Source organism: Telopea speciosissima, chromosome 10 (assembly GCF_018873765.1).
Source record: "Telopea speciosissima isolate NSW1024214 ecotype Mountain lineage chromosome 10, Tspe_v1, whole genome shotgun sequence".
NCBI lineage: Eukaryota > Viridiplantae > Streptophyta > Magnoliopsida > Proteales > Proteaceae > Telopea > Telopea speciosissima.
The window spans coordinates 45693276-45712878 of record NC_057925.1 but is presented as its reverse complement, the minus strand read 5'-3'; the positions used below and the strand labels follow the sequence as shown (position 1 = coordinate 45712878).

At 38.1% G+C, this 19603-nt stretch overlaps 1 protein-coding gene across 2 annotated transcripts in view; it reads left to right on the top strand.

Annotated features, from left to right (window-relative positions):
* The first annotated feature begins 9367 nt into the window (after positions 1-9367).
* LOC122642842 (serine--tRNA ligase, chloroplastic/mitochondrial) overlaps positions 9368-19603 on the top strand; it is a 34385-nt gene continuing 24149 nt past the window's right edge. The window contains exons 1-5 of one of the 2 annotated variants that reach the window (XM_043836444.1): positions 9368-9647; positions 9745-9893; positions 11244-11337; positions 11421-11569; positions 11664-11756. In XM_043836444.1, the coding sequence (XP_043692379.1) occupies positions 9413-9647; positions 9745-9893; positions 11244-11337; positions 11421-11569; positions 11664-11756 (720 nt within the window). In that variant the 5' untranslated portion in view covers positions 9368-9412. Of the gene's footprint in view, positions 9648-9744; positions 9894-11236; positions 11338-11420; positions 11570-11663; positions 11757-19603 lie in introns of those variants that run through there. The other variant, XM_043836445.1, reaches the window with a different exon arrangement.

The window sequence follows — 19603 nt, the reverse complement described above, 5'->3', positions numbered from 1 at the left end:
GAGGAGGAGAGAAAAAATTAAAAAAGAAAAAAATATTAAACTCATGTGAGAGGATGATAAATTGGTTACATAGGATATTTTTCTCCTAAAATAATAACAACGAATAACATTACCATAAAATAGCGTTATCATAAGAATATTATTGTTATAACAATGAAAGAACTCGTATAAATATTTGGTATGCATTCTTGATCGATTTTGCATTCTTGGGCAATAAAAGCCATTATTTTTATGTCCTAAGAATGCAAAAAATTGACTTAGAATGCATTCTAAGAATGCATACCAAACACTACCTTATTATCTTCTCAAACAAAGCAACCATCATGCCACTAGTTGGTTAAATGGGGGAAAAATCATATAAAACCAAGAACTTGTGATTATTTTCATTAAATTTCAATTCTCAAGAACAACAAAGAACTAATCTAATTAACCACCATAAAAGTCATAAAAGATCGACATTGTAAGTCTTTACATCACCCATAAAAATACACAAAAAAACCACCAAAAATTCATGAACAAATTCACTTAGTCTTTACATTACCATTAATATGAACTATATCAGAATCCTTGTCAGCAAGTCATTTAGACTTGTTTCCTAATAATGGTCACATCTCATTGGAATTTGGCAAAATCTCCTCCACAGAAAGAAAGTTGAAGTGATCCAAATAGTTCTTGTCGGAGAAGTCTGATTGGGTTAACATATAAGGATTCTGTTGTTTGAAACCCCAATTATCATCATAAGCATACTCAGTAAACATATGATAGGATTCTGAACTCAACAGAGGAAGGCTATATAGAAGAGAATGATTGGTTTCATTCTCACCAAGTGGGTTTATCAATCAATCCCATGTGGTTGTCCATCCAATCACTGTAGTTGCATTCCATTTCTAATAAATTGGAATTATTAGGATCGAGTATTTGCAGGCCCAGAATCTACATCATCTGCATCACAAAGATCATTATTTCCAATCGATCGATATATCTACATGTACATCCTCTGCTTGAATTTTTGCATTATGAACTCCTCTTAATGATTTATTTGGCTTCCTATAAATCTTACATAAGACCCACTCATCCAGCTACAAGAAGAAAAGAGAATAAGTATTAGCTAGTGAAGAAAACTAATGTTTGTTTAGAAAAAAAGAAATTATTGTCATTAAGGATTAAATAAAAAAACCAAAGTAGGTTATATCTTCCATCACAAGAAGATTAATATACATACCATCATATCATTTGGTCCTCTCTATTATTAGTTCGGCAAGTAGCACTTTCTTTTACCCGAAACTCATGCATGATCCACTTACACTTTTCACCCTTGGGAGCCTTACCTATGTAGAAAACTAATGCCTTCCTAAAGCCAACAAGTTCACCTTTGCTATAAATTTCTTTGTCTGCTCCAGTAGCTTTCCAATAGCCATTTCCAGCTGATCGTCTTGGTCGCTTTCCATTTCTATATCTCCGATCTCTAGGCGTAAAAAAATACCACACTTTCTCTCCCTTTGGTGGGTACTTCTCTATAGATCAATCAAAGAAACAAAAGAAAACATATAATCATAATACAAACAGTAACATATATAAAACAATCACCACCAAATTTGTAAATTAAGTCACTTCAAAATCCTACAAACGCATAAAATTAAAACGGGTTTACTTTAAAGTGAGGAAGGGTAAAACAATTGACTTTTGAAAGAATAATGGATTATTTTTTGAATGGTTTACTAATTCTTGAGGATATTCGATAATTATGCTGCAGTCGTTATTATTATTATTATTTTACATAATACTATTCTAGGTTTACTTAAACAATTATATATTCCTTTAGGGAAACTATAGTTGGATTGATTGACTATTAGATATTTTCACTATCAAGCTAGGGTTGGTAAATATAGAGAGCTAAGCTCCTCATGCATATAGAAGGTTCATACCCTCCAAATGCACATAATTTTTTAACCTAAAAAAAAAGCACAAGATTTGTTAGCAAAGTATTCTACAATGCATTGCATTGACATATTGGTGAAATGGGTCAACTAATATATTTAAGAAATTTTGTATTTGCAAGAATAAAGGGGTTGATAAGGCATAAAACCACCTCACCAATCAGAGGCTGCCACGTGGCTGAGCCGAGGACAATCCAGGAACCGAACCGAGCCGTGTGGAGCCGGGCCGACCCTGTCACTGCCAAATTTGACACTCCGCCCTTCGGGGGTCGAGCACCCAGCCGAGCACGTGCCTCGCCGAGAACTCGGCCGAGCGCTGAGTGCGCGGCACGATGACAGTACAAGGCGGAGCAAAAGATCTCCCCATCACGGCCGAGCTGCCCGTTCGCCGACCCCCGGGTCCGAGCCTACGTAAGTCGGCTGGGATCAGAACCCCATAGTGCGGCAGAGCTCACACTCAACTGAAGGTGACCCTCAGGTCATATAGACCGAGGCCGAGCACTGAGGCCAAGCTCTCCACAGAAGCACCGATAACGCCTCACCGGGGATCGCGATGCCATGTCAGCATCACCCGAATATCGCGGGATAAGGATCAAGCCACGATCTCATCACGATACCGAATCGCACTCCCATTAGGACTCTTACCTTAATAAGAGTCCGACCCCGAAGATAACTCTCCACTCCGCCCCGCGCGGAAGAGCCCCACCAACAGAGGACTCTTACCATACAAGGACTTCTCCAACCGCCTCTATCTCCCTCTATAAATACTCAGGTATGGAGCTCAAACGCTTATCTCACTTTTTACTAGTTGTTACGCTGTTGCACTGGAGACCTGACTTGAGAGTTGGAGAGTCCTAGGCCAGAGCCACATCGGCTCTCTTACACTCCCTCGATTTTTTGCAGGCTCATCCGTGGGCGAACAGGACGACGGAGGTTTTCACACGCAACAGGGGTAATCCAAGAACTTTAAAGTACGAGAGAAGAATTATGGAAGTTTACTTTTCGTGTGGAATAAAAATAATAATAAAAAGATTTGAACAATTATAGGACAAATATAGATCACTGGTAAAAATTTCCCTATAAGTCAAATATGCATCTAAAGTCACAAACTAATTTTCCATTTCCCTCAACCCTGGCTATGTCACTAAAATAATTTTCTTCAACAAAGGTTAAACCTAGAAAACTAACTGAAGGACTTTGTCTTCTAATTTATAATGGGATAGGCAATCCATACAATACGGCTCATCATCTAATCATGAATTTACAGTCAATGAAAAAAAAAAGTTACAATCTACTGTCCAATCCAGTCCATTGTATATCCACCAAAATAGTTATGCTGCAATTTAATACAATCATCCCTACATATTCTTCCCACTAGATCACCATGAAAGTACGAAGGTGTAAGCGCGCGAGTGATCGATCGATGTGTGTCTTCTTCAATAGGGTTTTAGGGTTTATGGACTGTTTTTACGTACCATGAAAGTACGAAGGTGGATTTCCAACGGATAAATCTTAGAAACGGCAAGCGGTAACATATTTTAATTTTATAGATTTTTAATTCAATTCTATCCTCCCCACTTTTCCTCTCTTTTCAGTTCCGAACTCCAACTTTCACTAGCGATTGCCACTATTTTATTTTTTATTAATGTAACATCCCTTTTTAATGTTAATCGCACTGTATCATTGGTTTTAGGTATCTGCTTCGGAATGGCTCTATCGGCTAATACGTGTGGGTATCGCTAAGGGTGTCAATCGGTTTGGTTCCATGCCTTGATAATATGATCCAAAATCGAATCGATAACCGAGTCGATTCTAAAAGTGGAAATCAATTTCGAACCTATTCGGTTTTTCAATATAGGTCCAATTCGGTTCTTCAATTTGGTTTTCCAATACGAGTCCATTCTACTAGGCTGTCAATTGTTGCTGCTTAATTTACTATGTTCTCAAAAAACTATAATGTATAAATAAAATGCTCACAAAACCTTAAAAGAACTAGAAATTTTAATAAATAAATAAGAATCTCAAGTGAATTCTCCACTTTCAGATTTTATCTTTTAGTTTACCCATCCAAAAAAAAAAGACAACACCTTTTTAAAAATAATATAAAAAAAAAGATATCGGGTTTTGGATTTACGTATGGTATTCGCTTCGCTTTTGGTTCAAATCGACGGTAAAACTGTAAGCGAACAGAACCGAATTAAATGTTCATATACCAGAACCGAAACCAAACCAAATTTATTCAGTTTGGTTCGTTCGGTTAATTCGGCTCAGTTTCAGGTTTGGTATTCGGTTTGGGTTTGGTTTTGACACTCTTAATTGGCAGGGGTTTACTAGTTCCACCCGCATAAAAACGGATAGAGCATTATAACTTATTACACTAGATCGCTCGCCATAACGGTAGTTCACCATAGCGGTAGACCGTCATGGTGATAGTTTGCCACAAGCACACAACAATAGAACGTCATGGTGGTAATTCATCATAACTCATAAGGGTAGTTTGTCATATCGGTAGATCATTATAGCGGTAGTGTGATAGTAGTCATAGTACAATAGTAGTAGTTCACCATAGTGGTAGTTCAATACTGGTAGATCGTTGGCCATAGCAGCAATTCGGCATAGCGATAGATTGTTCGCTATAGCGTTAGATCAACATTAGCTCAGTTGGCAAAAGATCAACTCCTCAAATAAGAGGTCATGAGTTCAAACCACCTTGGGGCCTATCGTCGGTCTACCTCCTTCCATTTTAGACATAGGGAGGGAAACCACTGTGCAGACTGGCTCGCTAATTTTGTTCATTCTCCTTCGGAGTGCAACCTATGTATACACTCCCTCCCCCAACCCCTGTGGCATCTTATTTCTAAAGATGCAACAGGCAAATTATATCCTAGGATGTAAATTCCTCTTAGCTATTAATTAATTATTTCCTTTTCCAAAAAAAAACATTGCGGATGGTGATTCAGAATCAGTATGGAACAAGAGTTAAAAAAATTTAAAAAAAAAAAAAAAAAACAAAATATCAAATAAAAAATTGAGAAGGCGATTGTGAGGGGATTAAATAAAAAATGAGAAAGAGATTTTTTAGTTTTTCTACTTGATCAACTCAAACAAACTGAGCCTTGATTTACTTCTTCATAATCTGTGAAGCTAAGTTATCGCAGCAACTATAACTAATCACAAAGGCTCCTTTTGCTCGGTTATAAAATATATTCTTAAAAAATATATATATTAGAGAGAAAGACCATTACTTGGTCATGCACAGACACAAGCCGCGTAAACTGATCACCGCATTCCCATGAAAAGGCAAAAATTCTTGAGGGCATGACCATCATTTCATGCAGCCCTGTGTCTGAACGTAAGGATAACACCTCACGAGATTTATTTTTACCTGTCAATAATAGATGGGGAGTCTTGGTCAGGATTCATTATTTCCCATTTTTTGTTGGATTTTGTGTTTTCAAAATGTAGTTTCAAAGCTTTCTTTTTTTGAAGTGTTCTTTTTGAAATATAAATTTCAAATATGAAAAACCCTTTCCCTCCACTTTGTTTTGATTTTCTTGGAAACACTTGTATATGTGTGTGCATGGTGGTTTGAACTAAGTACCTCTTGTGTAAACTTATAAGAAAACTTGGAAAGGCTTGAGTACCTCTTCAAGTTTAGTCCTACATTGCTTAGGGACAAGCAGAAAAGTGAGCTAATATGAGCTCATATTGTTTACAAGGGACATAGGGTTCTAAGGGAAGTCTCCCTTGTCCCATGTGTGAGGTTGGGGTCCGGGGTGCTTTTCACGTGAGCCGTGGCCGTGGCCGTGGCCAGGGTCGAGGTCGAGACGGGTGTGGGTGTGGGTTCATATGATGTATTCTTTTTGGTAAAATACATGCACCCTTATGCAAATGGCATCATGCACATGCATTGTAGTATGTATAGGCACATGCATATACATGCACCCATACGTAGGGACTTGGTATGTACACATACCTATACGTAGAGGGGTCTGTATATGGGGGTGTACATGTACAGGTGTGTAGAGACACATCCCATACGTATAGGTACTAGTGGGCCTATAAATACAAATAGGCTTTGGGCTTCAAAAGACACAATTCGTGCAAGTGTTTTCCTGTGTTCTTCAAACAGTGTGTTCTCTGCATTCTGTTTGTTTCTTTTCTTCTTCTTCTTCCTTTCTGATTACTGAGTAATTACTTTCGGGTACTCTGTATTGTAATCACTCTTGAGTGCTGCCAATTGTGATTGAAGTGATTTTATCTTGGAGGTATAACGCCAAGTTCAACACCTTAAGGAAAGTACTCTCTGTACGACTCCACTTGTGTTGCTGTTTACTGTTTTGGAAGAAACAAGAAGAAAGTCTTCGTGGTACTGTAAGTTGTTTTATTTCTAGATTTATTTTGATATTTCATTCAGGTATATATATATATATATATATATATATATTATTTATTTATTTATTTATATACAAGCAGATTCTGTCAAGTTTTATACCGATTGCCTACAATCCTATTTCTAACATTTTTTGCTCTATCGACTAAAGAACCTCTTCTCATAACTATTATTTGGACTAAATTTCGCTAGTTGGCCGGAGGTGTAAAATGGAATTTTCTTGCACTGTAGCAATCAACTAACTCATTACATTACTCCCCATAATCCTCCTTATTTACCAATGCTGAAATGGATAAAAATCAAAAGAAATGAAGTAAGATACACAAATAAGGATGTCAACGGATATTCGAAAATCCGTATTCAATTCATGTTTATATTTGTTGAAGAGAATCTAAATCTATTAAAAAACTAATTGGATACGAATATGATAATCCCCCTATCCAACCGATTATTATCTGATTCATTTAGCAATTCAATAGTATCTTTATGTCTATCTATCCGATTCATCATAGTATTTAAAATATCCAAAATCAAAGGAACCGACTACCATAGCCAAAACTCATGATGATCAAAACCAATCCACCAAGCAACCTCTGTTGAAGGTCTAACCCAAACCTCTAATGTCGATAGTCCCATCTGCAGCACCCCTTGCAACACCTAGAGTACTCTTCTGACCAATGCTTCTTAGAAACATACTTTACAACCGTAATCCATACACCCCCAAACAAAGTTGAACCAAAATAAAGGCAACCCATTTAGAGTGAGATGTAGAAAGATCAAAGAAATTAACCATAAGAGATTAAGATAGGATGATCCATATGTGTTAAGAGCAAGTGGATGAAGTTTTAATTTCCAAAGAAACTTCCACACTTTAGAAATCTGATTTCGATTATCACTTGGAAAAGAGGATCTAAATAAGAATCCAGTTGCTACCTTTGTAGTAATAATACCTTTAGGGTAAATTACACGTCAACCCCTGGTTTTCAAACGAAACTCAATTCACCCTTGGTTTTTGAAAATACTCAAATCATCCCCTGTATTAGACCCCAATATGACAAATTAGTCTCTACCGTTAGTTTTATGCTGTTAAGTGATGATGTCAGACAGTTAAATAAATTTAAATCCCTAAACTATCCTTGACATCCAAACATATATTTTGAAGGGTAGTATTGTAAAATTAATTCTAATATTTTAGTACAAGGGTAAAATAGTCCATTCACATCAATAACTAATAGCAGATTAACACTGTTACTGTAGAAGAGGACGGATGAGTATTTTAAAAAATCATGGGGTGATTTTAATTTCGTTTGAAAACCAAGGGGTGACGTGTAATTTACCCATACCTTTATTAGGAAAAAAAAGAGGTGGAAACAAGCACTCAGCGGAGGAAGGAATTCAGCTATCAACCTTCAAAATAGTAGATGCCACCTCCATGGAAATATAGATCTGATCAGACAAACATTCCACACACCATTAATTGTTAGATTAAATAATCTATTAAAAAGTGGGTGAGAATCAACAACATTATTTATAATAAACCCAACCAAAGATGGAAACCCAAGGATCTCTCCAAATTGAAACTTATTTACCATCATCAATTTTTTAACAAACAAGTTTATGCACAGTAGTTAACATTTTCTTAATTTTATTCCAAGTCCAAGATCCACTTATAGGTTTGAACTGAGGGGTCAAGTAGAGATGGTGGTTCCTAAAAGTTAAATTCTTAAGAATCAGGAGCCATAAGGAATCAGGCGAGGTAACAAGTTTCCAAACTAGCTTAATAATTGAAAGTTGGTTATGTATAGCAAGTTCGAAAACCTAGCCCACCAAGAGGTTTTAGTCTACAAACAAATAACCAAGGCAAAGGAGATATACCAAATTCTCCAACCTGTTTACCATTCCAAAAAACAGAACAAATAGAATCTAATTGATGATAAATTTTAACAATCAAAACAATAGAAGACACTAAATAAGCTGGGGGAAGTAGTTTTTTGCTTGGGAGTGTGGCCTACACCAGCACTCCCATGAGTCTCTCTCTCTCCTCCTCAAAACAAGGGGGCAGAGGTGTCTTTTCTTATGGGGAGGAGAGAGATAGACTCATGGGAGTGCTGGCGTAAACCACACTCTCAGACATAGAACTTTCTCCCATAAGTTGGAATAGCATTGTAATCATATTAAACACGCACATATCTAATGGCTTGGGTTAAAAAGAAAATCTTCCATCCACCAAGTCGATTGTTAACCCTGTTTACAATTCTGGAAAGTGCCTATGATTTTGACCTAAGAATATGCACAAGTATATGAAGATATATAGCATTATGAGCAACATCAAGAATACTCAAAATCATATAAACAAAAGATCTGAAATCCTACAAATTGACTAAATAACATACCACTCTTATCAATATTAATTTGTTGTCATGATATATCTTGGAATAAAGCAACAGTTGATTTAAGAGTAATGATATTGCTCCTAGTAGCTCAAAACTTGTATAAAGAATATCATATTTGCATTTGTAAAGAGAATTTGTGGACAAGTAGATCCCAAAATCCTTGCTCACATGTAAAGTTTTAGTACAATTGAAAAATTTTCAAGTGGCAAGGTATGAATTTTTTGAAAAACAAGGACCATGGGAGATTGCTTTTTTTTTTTTTTTTTTTGATGAAACATGGGAGATTGCATTATACTGGTCAAAGTAATCTTAGGGGTGCATAGACATATACACATACATGTCACAAGAATTACTTGATTGATTGCAGGGAAAAGGCTGGGCACGCTGCTAGCGTTGTGTTGAATTGATCGATTCTGAATCAATTCCATATAAGGTTTAGGGGTTTTTAGTTAATTTTCACCGATTCTGACCCTGACGGGACCAATCCAGATCACGATTCCTGGAATTTTTTAAAACCTGGGAAGAGGCCAAGCGATTCGAGTCCCGTTAACTTATCTTCTGTGTTAAGAAAAACGAGGTTAAAGAAGCTGCGAAAGTGCAGCTGTGCAAGCATACAAAACCTAAGCTGTTAAACCTCATCTCTCTCTCTGTGTGTGTGTGATTGTGTTTGCGGTTTTGCATACTTGGATATGGGTTTTCCTTGGGGTATTGGAGGGACGACACTTCACTCTTTGAAACTTGCAGCCATTCCATCTTCTTCTTCCATCTTCAGACCCACTTTGCCTAAGATCCTCACCTTGTATTCCCGTCGACACTTCTTCAAGTTGCAGAGGTCTATACTTCCTTTCTTCACCAGAGATTTTTCAGCGCCGGCTTCAGCCCCAGCCCTTCAAACCACCCCCATTATCCATGAAGACCAAAAGGGTCTCTCTCTCTCTCCCTCTCCGTATGCTTTTTTTTTTTTTACTTATTTCTTTGTGGATTTGAAATTTTGTCATCTTTTATCTTTGTTTGGTTTCAGTTGCGAAACCTCAATGGAGAGCTGCAATAGATTTCAAATGGATTCGGGACAACAAAGATGCTGTTGCCGCCAATATTAAGAACAGGAACTCCAATACTGATTTGGAGCTAGTGCTTGAGCTTTACGAGAAAATGTCTAATCTTCAGAAGGTTAGGGTTCTTTTATCATCTGTTATCAGTGGAAAATCATGAAATAATTTCTTCCATATGACATCTGTCTATGAGGAATTTCTTAACTTAATTTAGTAAAATTGAATGCGCGTTGTTTTTGAATTGTAAGTGAAAGATTTGATTTTTTGGTTGGATGTCAAACAATAAATGTTTAAAATTTTGTTTTGGGCATTGGACTTGTAATTTTAAATGGTTTCACATATATATAGTTATTTATGCCCATTGTGAGATGCTCTATAAACAACAACAGCAAACTCAGCCTTGTCTCGACTTAATATGGTTGGCTACATGGATCCAACAAAACACAGTATGAAAAACTAATGTCTAAACAAAAATAAGGGGATGAAGAGATGGGAAAAGAGGGATGGGGAATGAAAAACGCGAAAAGGACATATGAAAGATAGAAAATAACAGCAAAATGAAAGATGAAAGTAGATGAAAGTAAGAGGAATGAGGCACAACCCAACAACTTAGGAGAATCTCATCTAAATGGGGTCCAAAACATGGATCCTAGCTCTCCAACAAGCTCCACATACTTCCTCACAACTTCTCTTATGGTCATTTTAGGCCTGTCCCTAGTTCTTTTAGCTCCTTCAATCGGGATCATATCATTCCTCCTTACTAGGGCGTGCCTAGGCCTCCGGGACATGATCGTACCATCTCAAACGACTCTCTCAGAGCTTGTCATTGATCTGGGCAACTCCCAATTCAGCTCTAATACGATCATCCCGTACTTTATCTTTCTTAGTTTTTCCACACATCCATCTTAACATCCTCATCTTTGTTACATATAGCTTCTCAATATGACACTTCTTAATTGCCCAACATTCAGCCCCATACACTATTGCCTACAACAGTCCTATAGAACTTTCCTTTAAGCTTTAAGAGAATACATCGGTCATATAGTACTCCAGACGCACCTCTCCACTTCAACCATCCCACTTTAATTCGCTGCGAAACATCATCCTCTATGTCACCTTCTTAATGTATGATTGACCCCAGATTTTTAAAATAGTCACTTTGCAGTATCTCTCTTTCCTCAATTCGCACCATGTCCATCGTAGTGTAACTAAAATTACATATCATATACTCCGTCTTCGTTCTACAAATCTTAAAGCCTTTTGTTTCCAAGGTTGATCTCCATTGTGATATATTCTATCGAGTCATCAATTGCTGCAACTTAGTCCAAAATTTAAATGGATGATGCTATTTACTGCATTTTGCAACAATGAAGTTATGCATCCTGTGGCAACTTAGCAAGAAAATTCTTAGGAAAGTAAAAGCATCTTTTTTTTTCTACTTTAACTAATTTTCGATCATAGATGGCAGGAAGTTGAACGGCTTCGTGGGGAAAGAAATGTGGTTGCAAACAAGATGAAGGGAAAACTAGAACCATCTGAGCGCCAGAAACTCATAGAAGAAGGCAAACACTATTTCATTGCCTTTTTCCTGGCAGGCTGCCATTGTTTGGTTTTAAGCATCTCATCTGTCTTATTGTGTTTGCAGGAAAGAATATTAAGGAAGGTCTTGTGTCTTTGGAAGAAGACCTCATTCTACTCACTGATAAGCTTCAACAAGAAGCACAATGTATACCAAATATGGCTCATCCGGATGTTCCAATAGGAGGGGAGGATTGCTCAGCTTTGAGAAAGATGGTATCATGGATCTAAAATTCTCTGTTGTTGAATTCAATATCCAGGTGCATACATCTCGCCATCTTTAATTTTTTTCCCTTTCTTTTCTTCATAGGTTGGTAGTCCACGTGATTTCAACTTCCCTGTCAAAGACCACCTCCAAATTGGGAAAGAACTTGATCTCTTTGATTTGGATGCAGCTGCAGAGGTATCCATGCTGTTTCATTTAAGGTATTAATTGGTATGAATTATGAATGGATTTCTGGTTTTTGTTAGTGCTGTTCCTATTTCATCGTCAGAGATCTTGGGAGTCGTACTTCTTTGCTTCTTGGTAGATAAGTACATTTTTAGGGTGTCTGGAAAAGAAGCTGTATTGCTTGCTTTCCTGTGGATACAGTACTCCAGAATGATCCATGAATGCAAAACATAAGTTCTCCTCTATGTCTTTTTAGTTTTTACCGGAATTGCTATCCAAACATTCTGCTTGATCCTGAAAATTAAGTGCAGGATTATCTGTTTTCTTGGCCTGTTTCTGTGGGTTGAGACTCTTTCTTTCTTCAATTTTTTTTAAGGGGGAAGTTTTCATACACGGCCGTGTAAGCATGCATGGTTGTGTCCCCTCTCACAAAGAGTTGAAAAAGTCATAATCCCCCACCCAGTAATTAATGCCTTGAAACTCCCACCCTCTCACATACACGGCTTACACAGCCGTGTATGAAAACTTTCCCCTTTTTTAATAAAGTGTTTGCTTAAAAAAACAAAAACAAATGAAAAAAATATTCAGGCTTGTGTTTTTATGTGAACTTTTTTTAACCTGCCCTTGTTTCCTTGTTAGTTACTAGCATGGTGGCAAATGCCCATTCATCTGCAGTTTTTCTTCCCCCACAACTTTTCTTTTAAAAATGGTGTAACAATCAGCGTTCAGACATAAAGGAGCAGAATACGCTTTTCACGACTTTACAGTTAAAAGTTGTGTGACATATGGTCTCGGTTTCAAAGCAAATAGGATATTGTTTATGTTGCACTCATGGAGTCTAACCTTAGGAAACCCCTGGTTGGAGCTCCAACTTAACACATTTCCTTGGAAAGATCTGCACTTTGGGAGGAGCTTGTAATTTTTAAATTCACGCCCATGTGTCCCTGATGCAGGCCAGATGCATAAAGATGTTACATTAAGTTTATACAAGTGTGGGTTTGGGTCATGAGTTATGCCTTTAATTTATAAGTTTTTGTTGTAATGGGCTCAAACATAAGACCCAAGTAATTATTCCAAGGTGGGGTGATGAGTTTTGTTTTATTTTCTCTTAGGATTTTTTGACTGGTGGGGTCCAGCTGGTTATTTAGTTAGATATACTTCTTTATTAAGTTTTCCAACGATCACTATTTAGGTAACTCGAAGGGACACTTGTTTAGGGCTATATCCCTAAACAAATTTAGAGTTTTTGCAATATCTCCAAACAAATTTGGAGTCAAGTCAGTCCCATAAATAGGGCTATATCCCCAAACAAATTTAGAGTTCGTGCAATGGAGTTTTTGCTTATGATGTATGAGGTGGTCTCTTTATATGGTTTGATGGGTAAACCAGTGATTCTGTTCGAGGTAAACAGATTCTCTCTCCCTCTCTTTATCTTATATCTCTTCTTCCATTTCTGTTATTAAGTGTCTTGCAAATTTACAGATCTGATTTCGGTGATTTGTCTAAACTTTTGGGGTTAATTGTAGACCTATTTCCCCATTCTTGATTTTTTTAATTGGCTCATTACAACAGGGTATTTGGGTTTGTTATCCCTGTAATGGAGGCTGGTATCCAAAATTTCTTCAAGGAGAACTGAAATTATAGTAGATCACATTAGGAGATATGACAGTAAGCTAATTCTGATTCATCAAAAGAATGGAGCTCGGAAATTAATTTGCAATCTGAAACCAGATAAAGAATAGATAAAAGGAATGATGCAATTGATAGATCAGGGAAAATATATAGAACTGTTATTGACCTGCAATGATGTAAATCAGTTTTGGTTCTAGCTTCTGTGACAGCCAGCAGGTAAAGGAGAAACAGTATATTGTTAGGAGGGAAAGAGAGAGAAATAGAGGGAGAAAAGAAGAAAGCAACTTAAATGCTGCTATGGGAGAAAACAGATCGATAGAATGGAGAAAATAAGGGATTGATCTGCAGAAGAGTTGTCACAACTCTAAATTTTAAATAAAAATATCTTATTCAATTCACTATCGATTGGAGGGGGGGGTTGTTGCATCTCTTTATATAAAACAGATATAAGAGCACTTGACTTCAAAATCCAAAATATGTAATAACAGATAGCAATTAAATAAAGCTCCCTAAATAAAATAAACTACTATTCTAAGCTAAATCCACGGCTAGAATAGGTGCCACAACTCTTAACAGCTAGTGTTTATTATATTTAAAGGGGAAAAGTATATGAATACCCCTGAGAAATAAATTAAACCCCAACCTAGTAACTGGCTACCAACGATTGGCCTTGGACTTGGATGATGGGCTGTATTTCTTGCATAGTTATCAAGGCGTCGCCATGGCTTCCAGGCTCCTTGGTCGCCTTGGACGCCATGGCGGGCACCTTGCCGCCATGGCGGTGTCGCCTTGATTTTTCACCCTCCAAAATGCCATGATGGCCTTCCCGCCTTGATAACTATGATTTCTTGGGCTTTGACTTTCCAAAGCTTATCATGCTTGTCCAGCCACTCCAATGCTGCTGTATCACCCTGCCTGCATTAGTCCCTGGTGATGGGGTAGACATAGCATTCATTTCAGTGATGGGAAACCCTGTTAACACTCAATCTAGACATTTTTCCTAAAAATTATACCTCCAACAATCCTGAGCACCTCATTGTCTGGGGTGGACTTTCACTATTTCATCCACTTTATGTGAAAGAAAATAGTTTCATTGGGATAGTGGTCAGCCATCACCTTTTGCATACGATAGTGGTCCTCTATGTTGTTAAGAAAGAGACACCATGCTATATAAACGTAACTTATAACCACACTTTCATCAACTAATATCTCATTCTTTTCTTCTTTTTGGTTAATAATGAAGGAAATGGAGGAAGGAGGGGGTGGATAAATATCACACCAAAAATCCTAAGGCTCAAGACTAGAAAAGATATATAACTATACATATGAAATAAACCTTAAAATCCAGATCAAAACTGAAAATTCGGAACACTTAAAAGCCTTAACACAAACTAGGTGTTAGCATCTTCAATAATTACCACTTCAAGCCCAAATTTCAGAATATGAAAAAAAAAACAACTAAGTTGTATAAAATCCAAATTAAATTTGAAATATTTATTCATAGAGCCTAGCCAATGAACTCATTTGCAATACAAAATCAAACCCCATTCTTTAACTTAAAAATATTGAATTTTTTGAGGACTGAGCGGAGTGAGGTAAGCCAAATGGATGGACAGGATCCTATTCAAGTCATACATATTTTGTAGATGGCAATGTGCACCTGTGCATAGTGTCTAGCTTTTATAGGCTGCCAGCCCTAATTCTTCACCCCTCCAACAAAGATTGGAAGGGTCGAGAATATAGTTTTGGTGAGATAATTATCTCTGGTTTGCAGCAACTTTAAGGACAACAAATTTTTTTTTTTGGGTAAACTAAGGGACAACAATTGATAGAGAACTAATGAGGACTAAACTCGAACCAGGGAATATCCAGTGGAAAATTAGCCCAACAAGATCCAAGAAATAGGGATAGAACCGGAAGCAGTAAAGTATCAGCAGTTAGGGTTAAACAGTTTAGATTAGGCTCCATTTTCAGTCAAAGTTTCTGTCCTGTTTACAGGTTAGGTCTGCAGAATTTGAGCAAATTCCGATGGCTGGATTGTGAGATCTAGAACAACCCTTCTGCAAGTAGGAAAACTTGAAAGCAAGAGCAGAACTGAAATTTTGATTAGGGTGCTTAGAGATTTGCAGCAGAAATTCGGAGAGAAATAAACCAGGGAAATATAAAAAAGCTGAAGTGATCAACAACAGGTCTTAAAGGTAAGTACTCAATTTGAAAGTAGGGAGCAACAACAGCACAACCGTAGGAAGTTGAGTAGATCTGACCTACAGAGAGAGAGAGAGAGAGAGATTGGCTCACAAGGTTCTATTCCAGAACCTGGTCCACATGTCCATGACCAGCACCAAGCCAAGCCCAGACCTTGCGGTTAGGCTGGCCAGGACCTGGCCTGCTGAGTTTATTTTATATTGTTCTTTTTGGTTTCACTTGGGTCCATTATTTTGGAACAACTGCTGGAGAAGACTTTTTGTATTCTTAGTTTGTCGTTTCATGTTCCTAGGTTAATTAATGTAGTGGGTTTTACTTTCCTAGGTAGTATTACTTGGTCTTTTAGTTTTCCTAGCTTAGTAGTTATTATATCTTGATTGTAGTTCTAGGTCTTGGGGATAGTTTCTATGTCTAGGAAGTGTTCTCTATGTAATGGGGAATTCCAAAACTGTTTTGGAGGTCTCTTTAATGTTATTTTGCTGTACTCAAGGTATTTCACCTCTATATAACGCAAATCTTGGCTGCTCTCAAAACCAGCCATCGAATTTTACAGCATACTATCTTAGTATTTTACTTGTGTGACTCAAGTGGGCTTAGGTGAGACTCCTACAGTGGGCCTAGGTGGGACTCCTACGGCTAGTAGACTGGTGGGACTCCAGCTCTACAACTTAGCTATCTATTTTCATACCTACCCCTATTCTCTCCCAGATTCGATCTTGGCTTGCTTACCCATTCGGGTTTCCATTAAATTGGTATCAGAGCATGGCTGGAGGCGAGACAATCTTTGATTCAAATTCCTTCATATTCAAGACTAGAGTTCGACTGCCTAATGGAAGAACAGCCTTGTTGGTTGTTGGTGAACGATGGCGTGTCAACATCATTTCACAATCCAATGTGGATATGTTGTCTCTGACAGGCGATATAGTCATCGAGCCTGCTAATCAAGTGATCATTGAATTTGAAATGACCTCATACAATGACAACACTCAATGCCGGATCTTTCCAAGTTCAAAGAGAATTATCAGAGTTGGTCGTGATTGGCTAGAACAGCGAAAGGGTGAGATTGATCCGATTGACAATATTTGTATCCTAAGACCCTTGCATCTACGCAAGACTGAGAGGATTAAAGCCAGTACTGACCACACCAACTGTGCAACCACAGGAAGAATCAACTGGATCAACACAAGAGGAAGAAACAGTGATTGAAGCATCGTCAACGACAATTGAACAGATCGAAAATTCTACTGAGACAGCCTATGTTGAAGAAATTCAAGAAGACCAAGCCGAAACAGTGGATGAGAACATGATCAATACATTCAACACTTCGATTGAAGCAAAGTTTCTGATGCAGATCCGAAGATTTTTACTGATACTTTTTCCACTATTGAGATTGAGATAAAGAATAGTGAAATAGTTTCTGAAGAATCTGTGGTTACACCCTTTGAAATTGAGATTGAACCAGAGGAGGAGACTGAGAATATTGATTTATTTTTCCGCCAAACTATTTTGACGAACGTGAACCACAATTGCACGACTACATCCCTGACTTCGGAGAGCTGCTTGAGCATTGTTTTGGATTAAAGTCTGATCTCCATCACACCAAGCTGATCACTTCCTTAAACAAAACTCGAGGTCGAATTTTCGAAGAAGGGGAGAATTGCTGCAGGGAAAAATTGGCTCACAAGGTTCTTTTCCAGAACCTGGTCCACATGTTGGTCCAAGACCAGCACCAAGTCAAGCCCAGACCTTGCTGTTAGGCTGGCCAGGTCCGAAAAGAACCTTGTGAGCCAATTTTTCCTTGCATCATTATGATTGGCTTAGGAGAGATGAAGCTATCTTAAGATAAGAGCTTACATCAATACATCATCTGATCAATAGGAAATAAGAGCTTACATCATCTAACCAGTAGTAAAGCAAACCCAAGGTGTTGGAGGGGCGCTTAGGCAACAAGGCACCCCACCTAGGTGACTTAGGTGTGCATCCTGTATAACATGAATTTCTACCCAGAGTTTCACTTTGTCATTGACTCACTGTTTCTGATTTCAGGGGTTTGCCATGTTACACACTCTCTGTGTCTACATCTACATACCACAGTTGAATTCATGTCAACCTATCACAGCATACAGCCTAATTCAAGCTTCCAACATTGCAGACAATTGAATCAATTATTAAAATTCATAATTCATAGTTATCAAGGTGGAAAGGCGACCAAGGCGCTGGAGAGGGTCCAAAACCAAGGCGACAAAAACAAGGCGCCCTAGCCGACCAAGGAGCTTGGACCCCTAGAACGCCTAGGCGACGCCTTGATAACTATCAATCAAATAAACCAACTGATGATCCAAAAGTTATGCAATCCAAAACATTGAAGAATGGAACAAAAAAGGGAAATTACTATGAGTCCCCTATACTTGCCGTATATTCATCCCAACTCCCCTACTACAAACTTCTGTTCTGATTCCCCTAAAAAAAGCAAACCACCGAAAACTTAAAATTCCTGAATTACCCTCCTCTCCTGCATCCTCCCTTCGGCTTGCCCCTTCCACATATAATCTAGCAAATGAAAAAGAGGGGAAAAATTGAGAGAGACCTATGCTCTGATCCTAAACTGCCTGCCTTCAATCCTACCTTACCACTTCTAAACCCTTCTCCAAGCTCCCTCAAATCCCCTCTATCTCACACTCCCCCTCTTCGATACCTCTTTCTCCCTCTAATACCCCGTTGCAATTTTCTTTTCAAATCTTCCTATCTTCTCTGCATCTCCTGTCATATCCCCTTTTCTCCATTGTCATTAGTAATGTCTTCAACATCCACTGGGGTGATTTGAGGTCGAAAGGAGGGGTTTGTGCAAGGAAGAAGAGGCGATATCATTGTTGCCATCATAGTTGTCAAGGCGTCGCCTAGGCGTTGCTTAGGTTATTGCCTTGACATCTAGGCGCCTTGACACCTAGTGTCGCCTTGGTTCACCTAGATGCTGTGACAACTATGGTCGTTGTCAATAACCAAGGATGACTGGACGAGTGATGAAGTACACTAACCTGTAGACAGACTAATGGACGACAAGATACAAGTCAGTGAAATAAAAGAAACTGGGCAGAAACAAGAGAATCAAATAACTTGACAACCAGCAGTTGGATGTGGCTGGAAATCAAATCAAATCAAACATGGTTGAAGTAGAGAGAAGAAAAGAATGATTTTTGGCTTGGCAAGAAGACAGAGGCACCACTTTATTTATAATTAGAGATCCATTACAATAATGAAAATAAAATACTAGCATAATCACATGTGCAACATGTGCATAATGAACATGGACACACTAGTGTATCCGGGTCCGGGTCATGGGTCATCCTTCAACAAGTATTGCTGAATATGTGCTCCGAAGATCCAACGGTTGGATCTGCAGAAACTAACAAGATCAAAAATTAGTAACCAAGGAAAACAGAAATTAGATAGTATAGGAGAAGAGCTATAACTTCAGATCTGGACATTAGGTGCAATCCAAACTCTGGTCGAGTGGAGCCGTACTAGGGGTGGAAAACTCTTCAAAATATGGGATCTGACTGTTTGGTGGATAAACAGTAATAACAGGACAAAACAGCAACCATAAAAAGGGGGAAACAGGAACTGTAGGTGCTGAAATAGGACAAGTAACTACAGCAGAGCAGGTTAGGAGTTTTAAAATAATGATGGCATAAAGAATGGAAGAAGACAGAACAGAAAACAAACCCAAGCCAATCTTAGATCTTCAATAGGAAACTTCCCACACAAGTGTTTGATGTTGCAGGAACTTGGAGTGTTAATGAAAGAAAGGAAGGAAGAAGAGATATCAGATATAATCAGGTCTTTACCCCCACTGATCTACAACAAGGCTTCACCACCCACTATTCCAAGGTTTTACCACCATGTTTGCACTTGATTCACCACAAGGCTGGTGCTCCATTGAAGAGAGTAGGGGTGTTAATCGGTCGATTCGGGCTGATTTCAGTCCAGGTTGAGTTGTTTTTGGTGTAGGAATGGTGAAACCG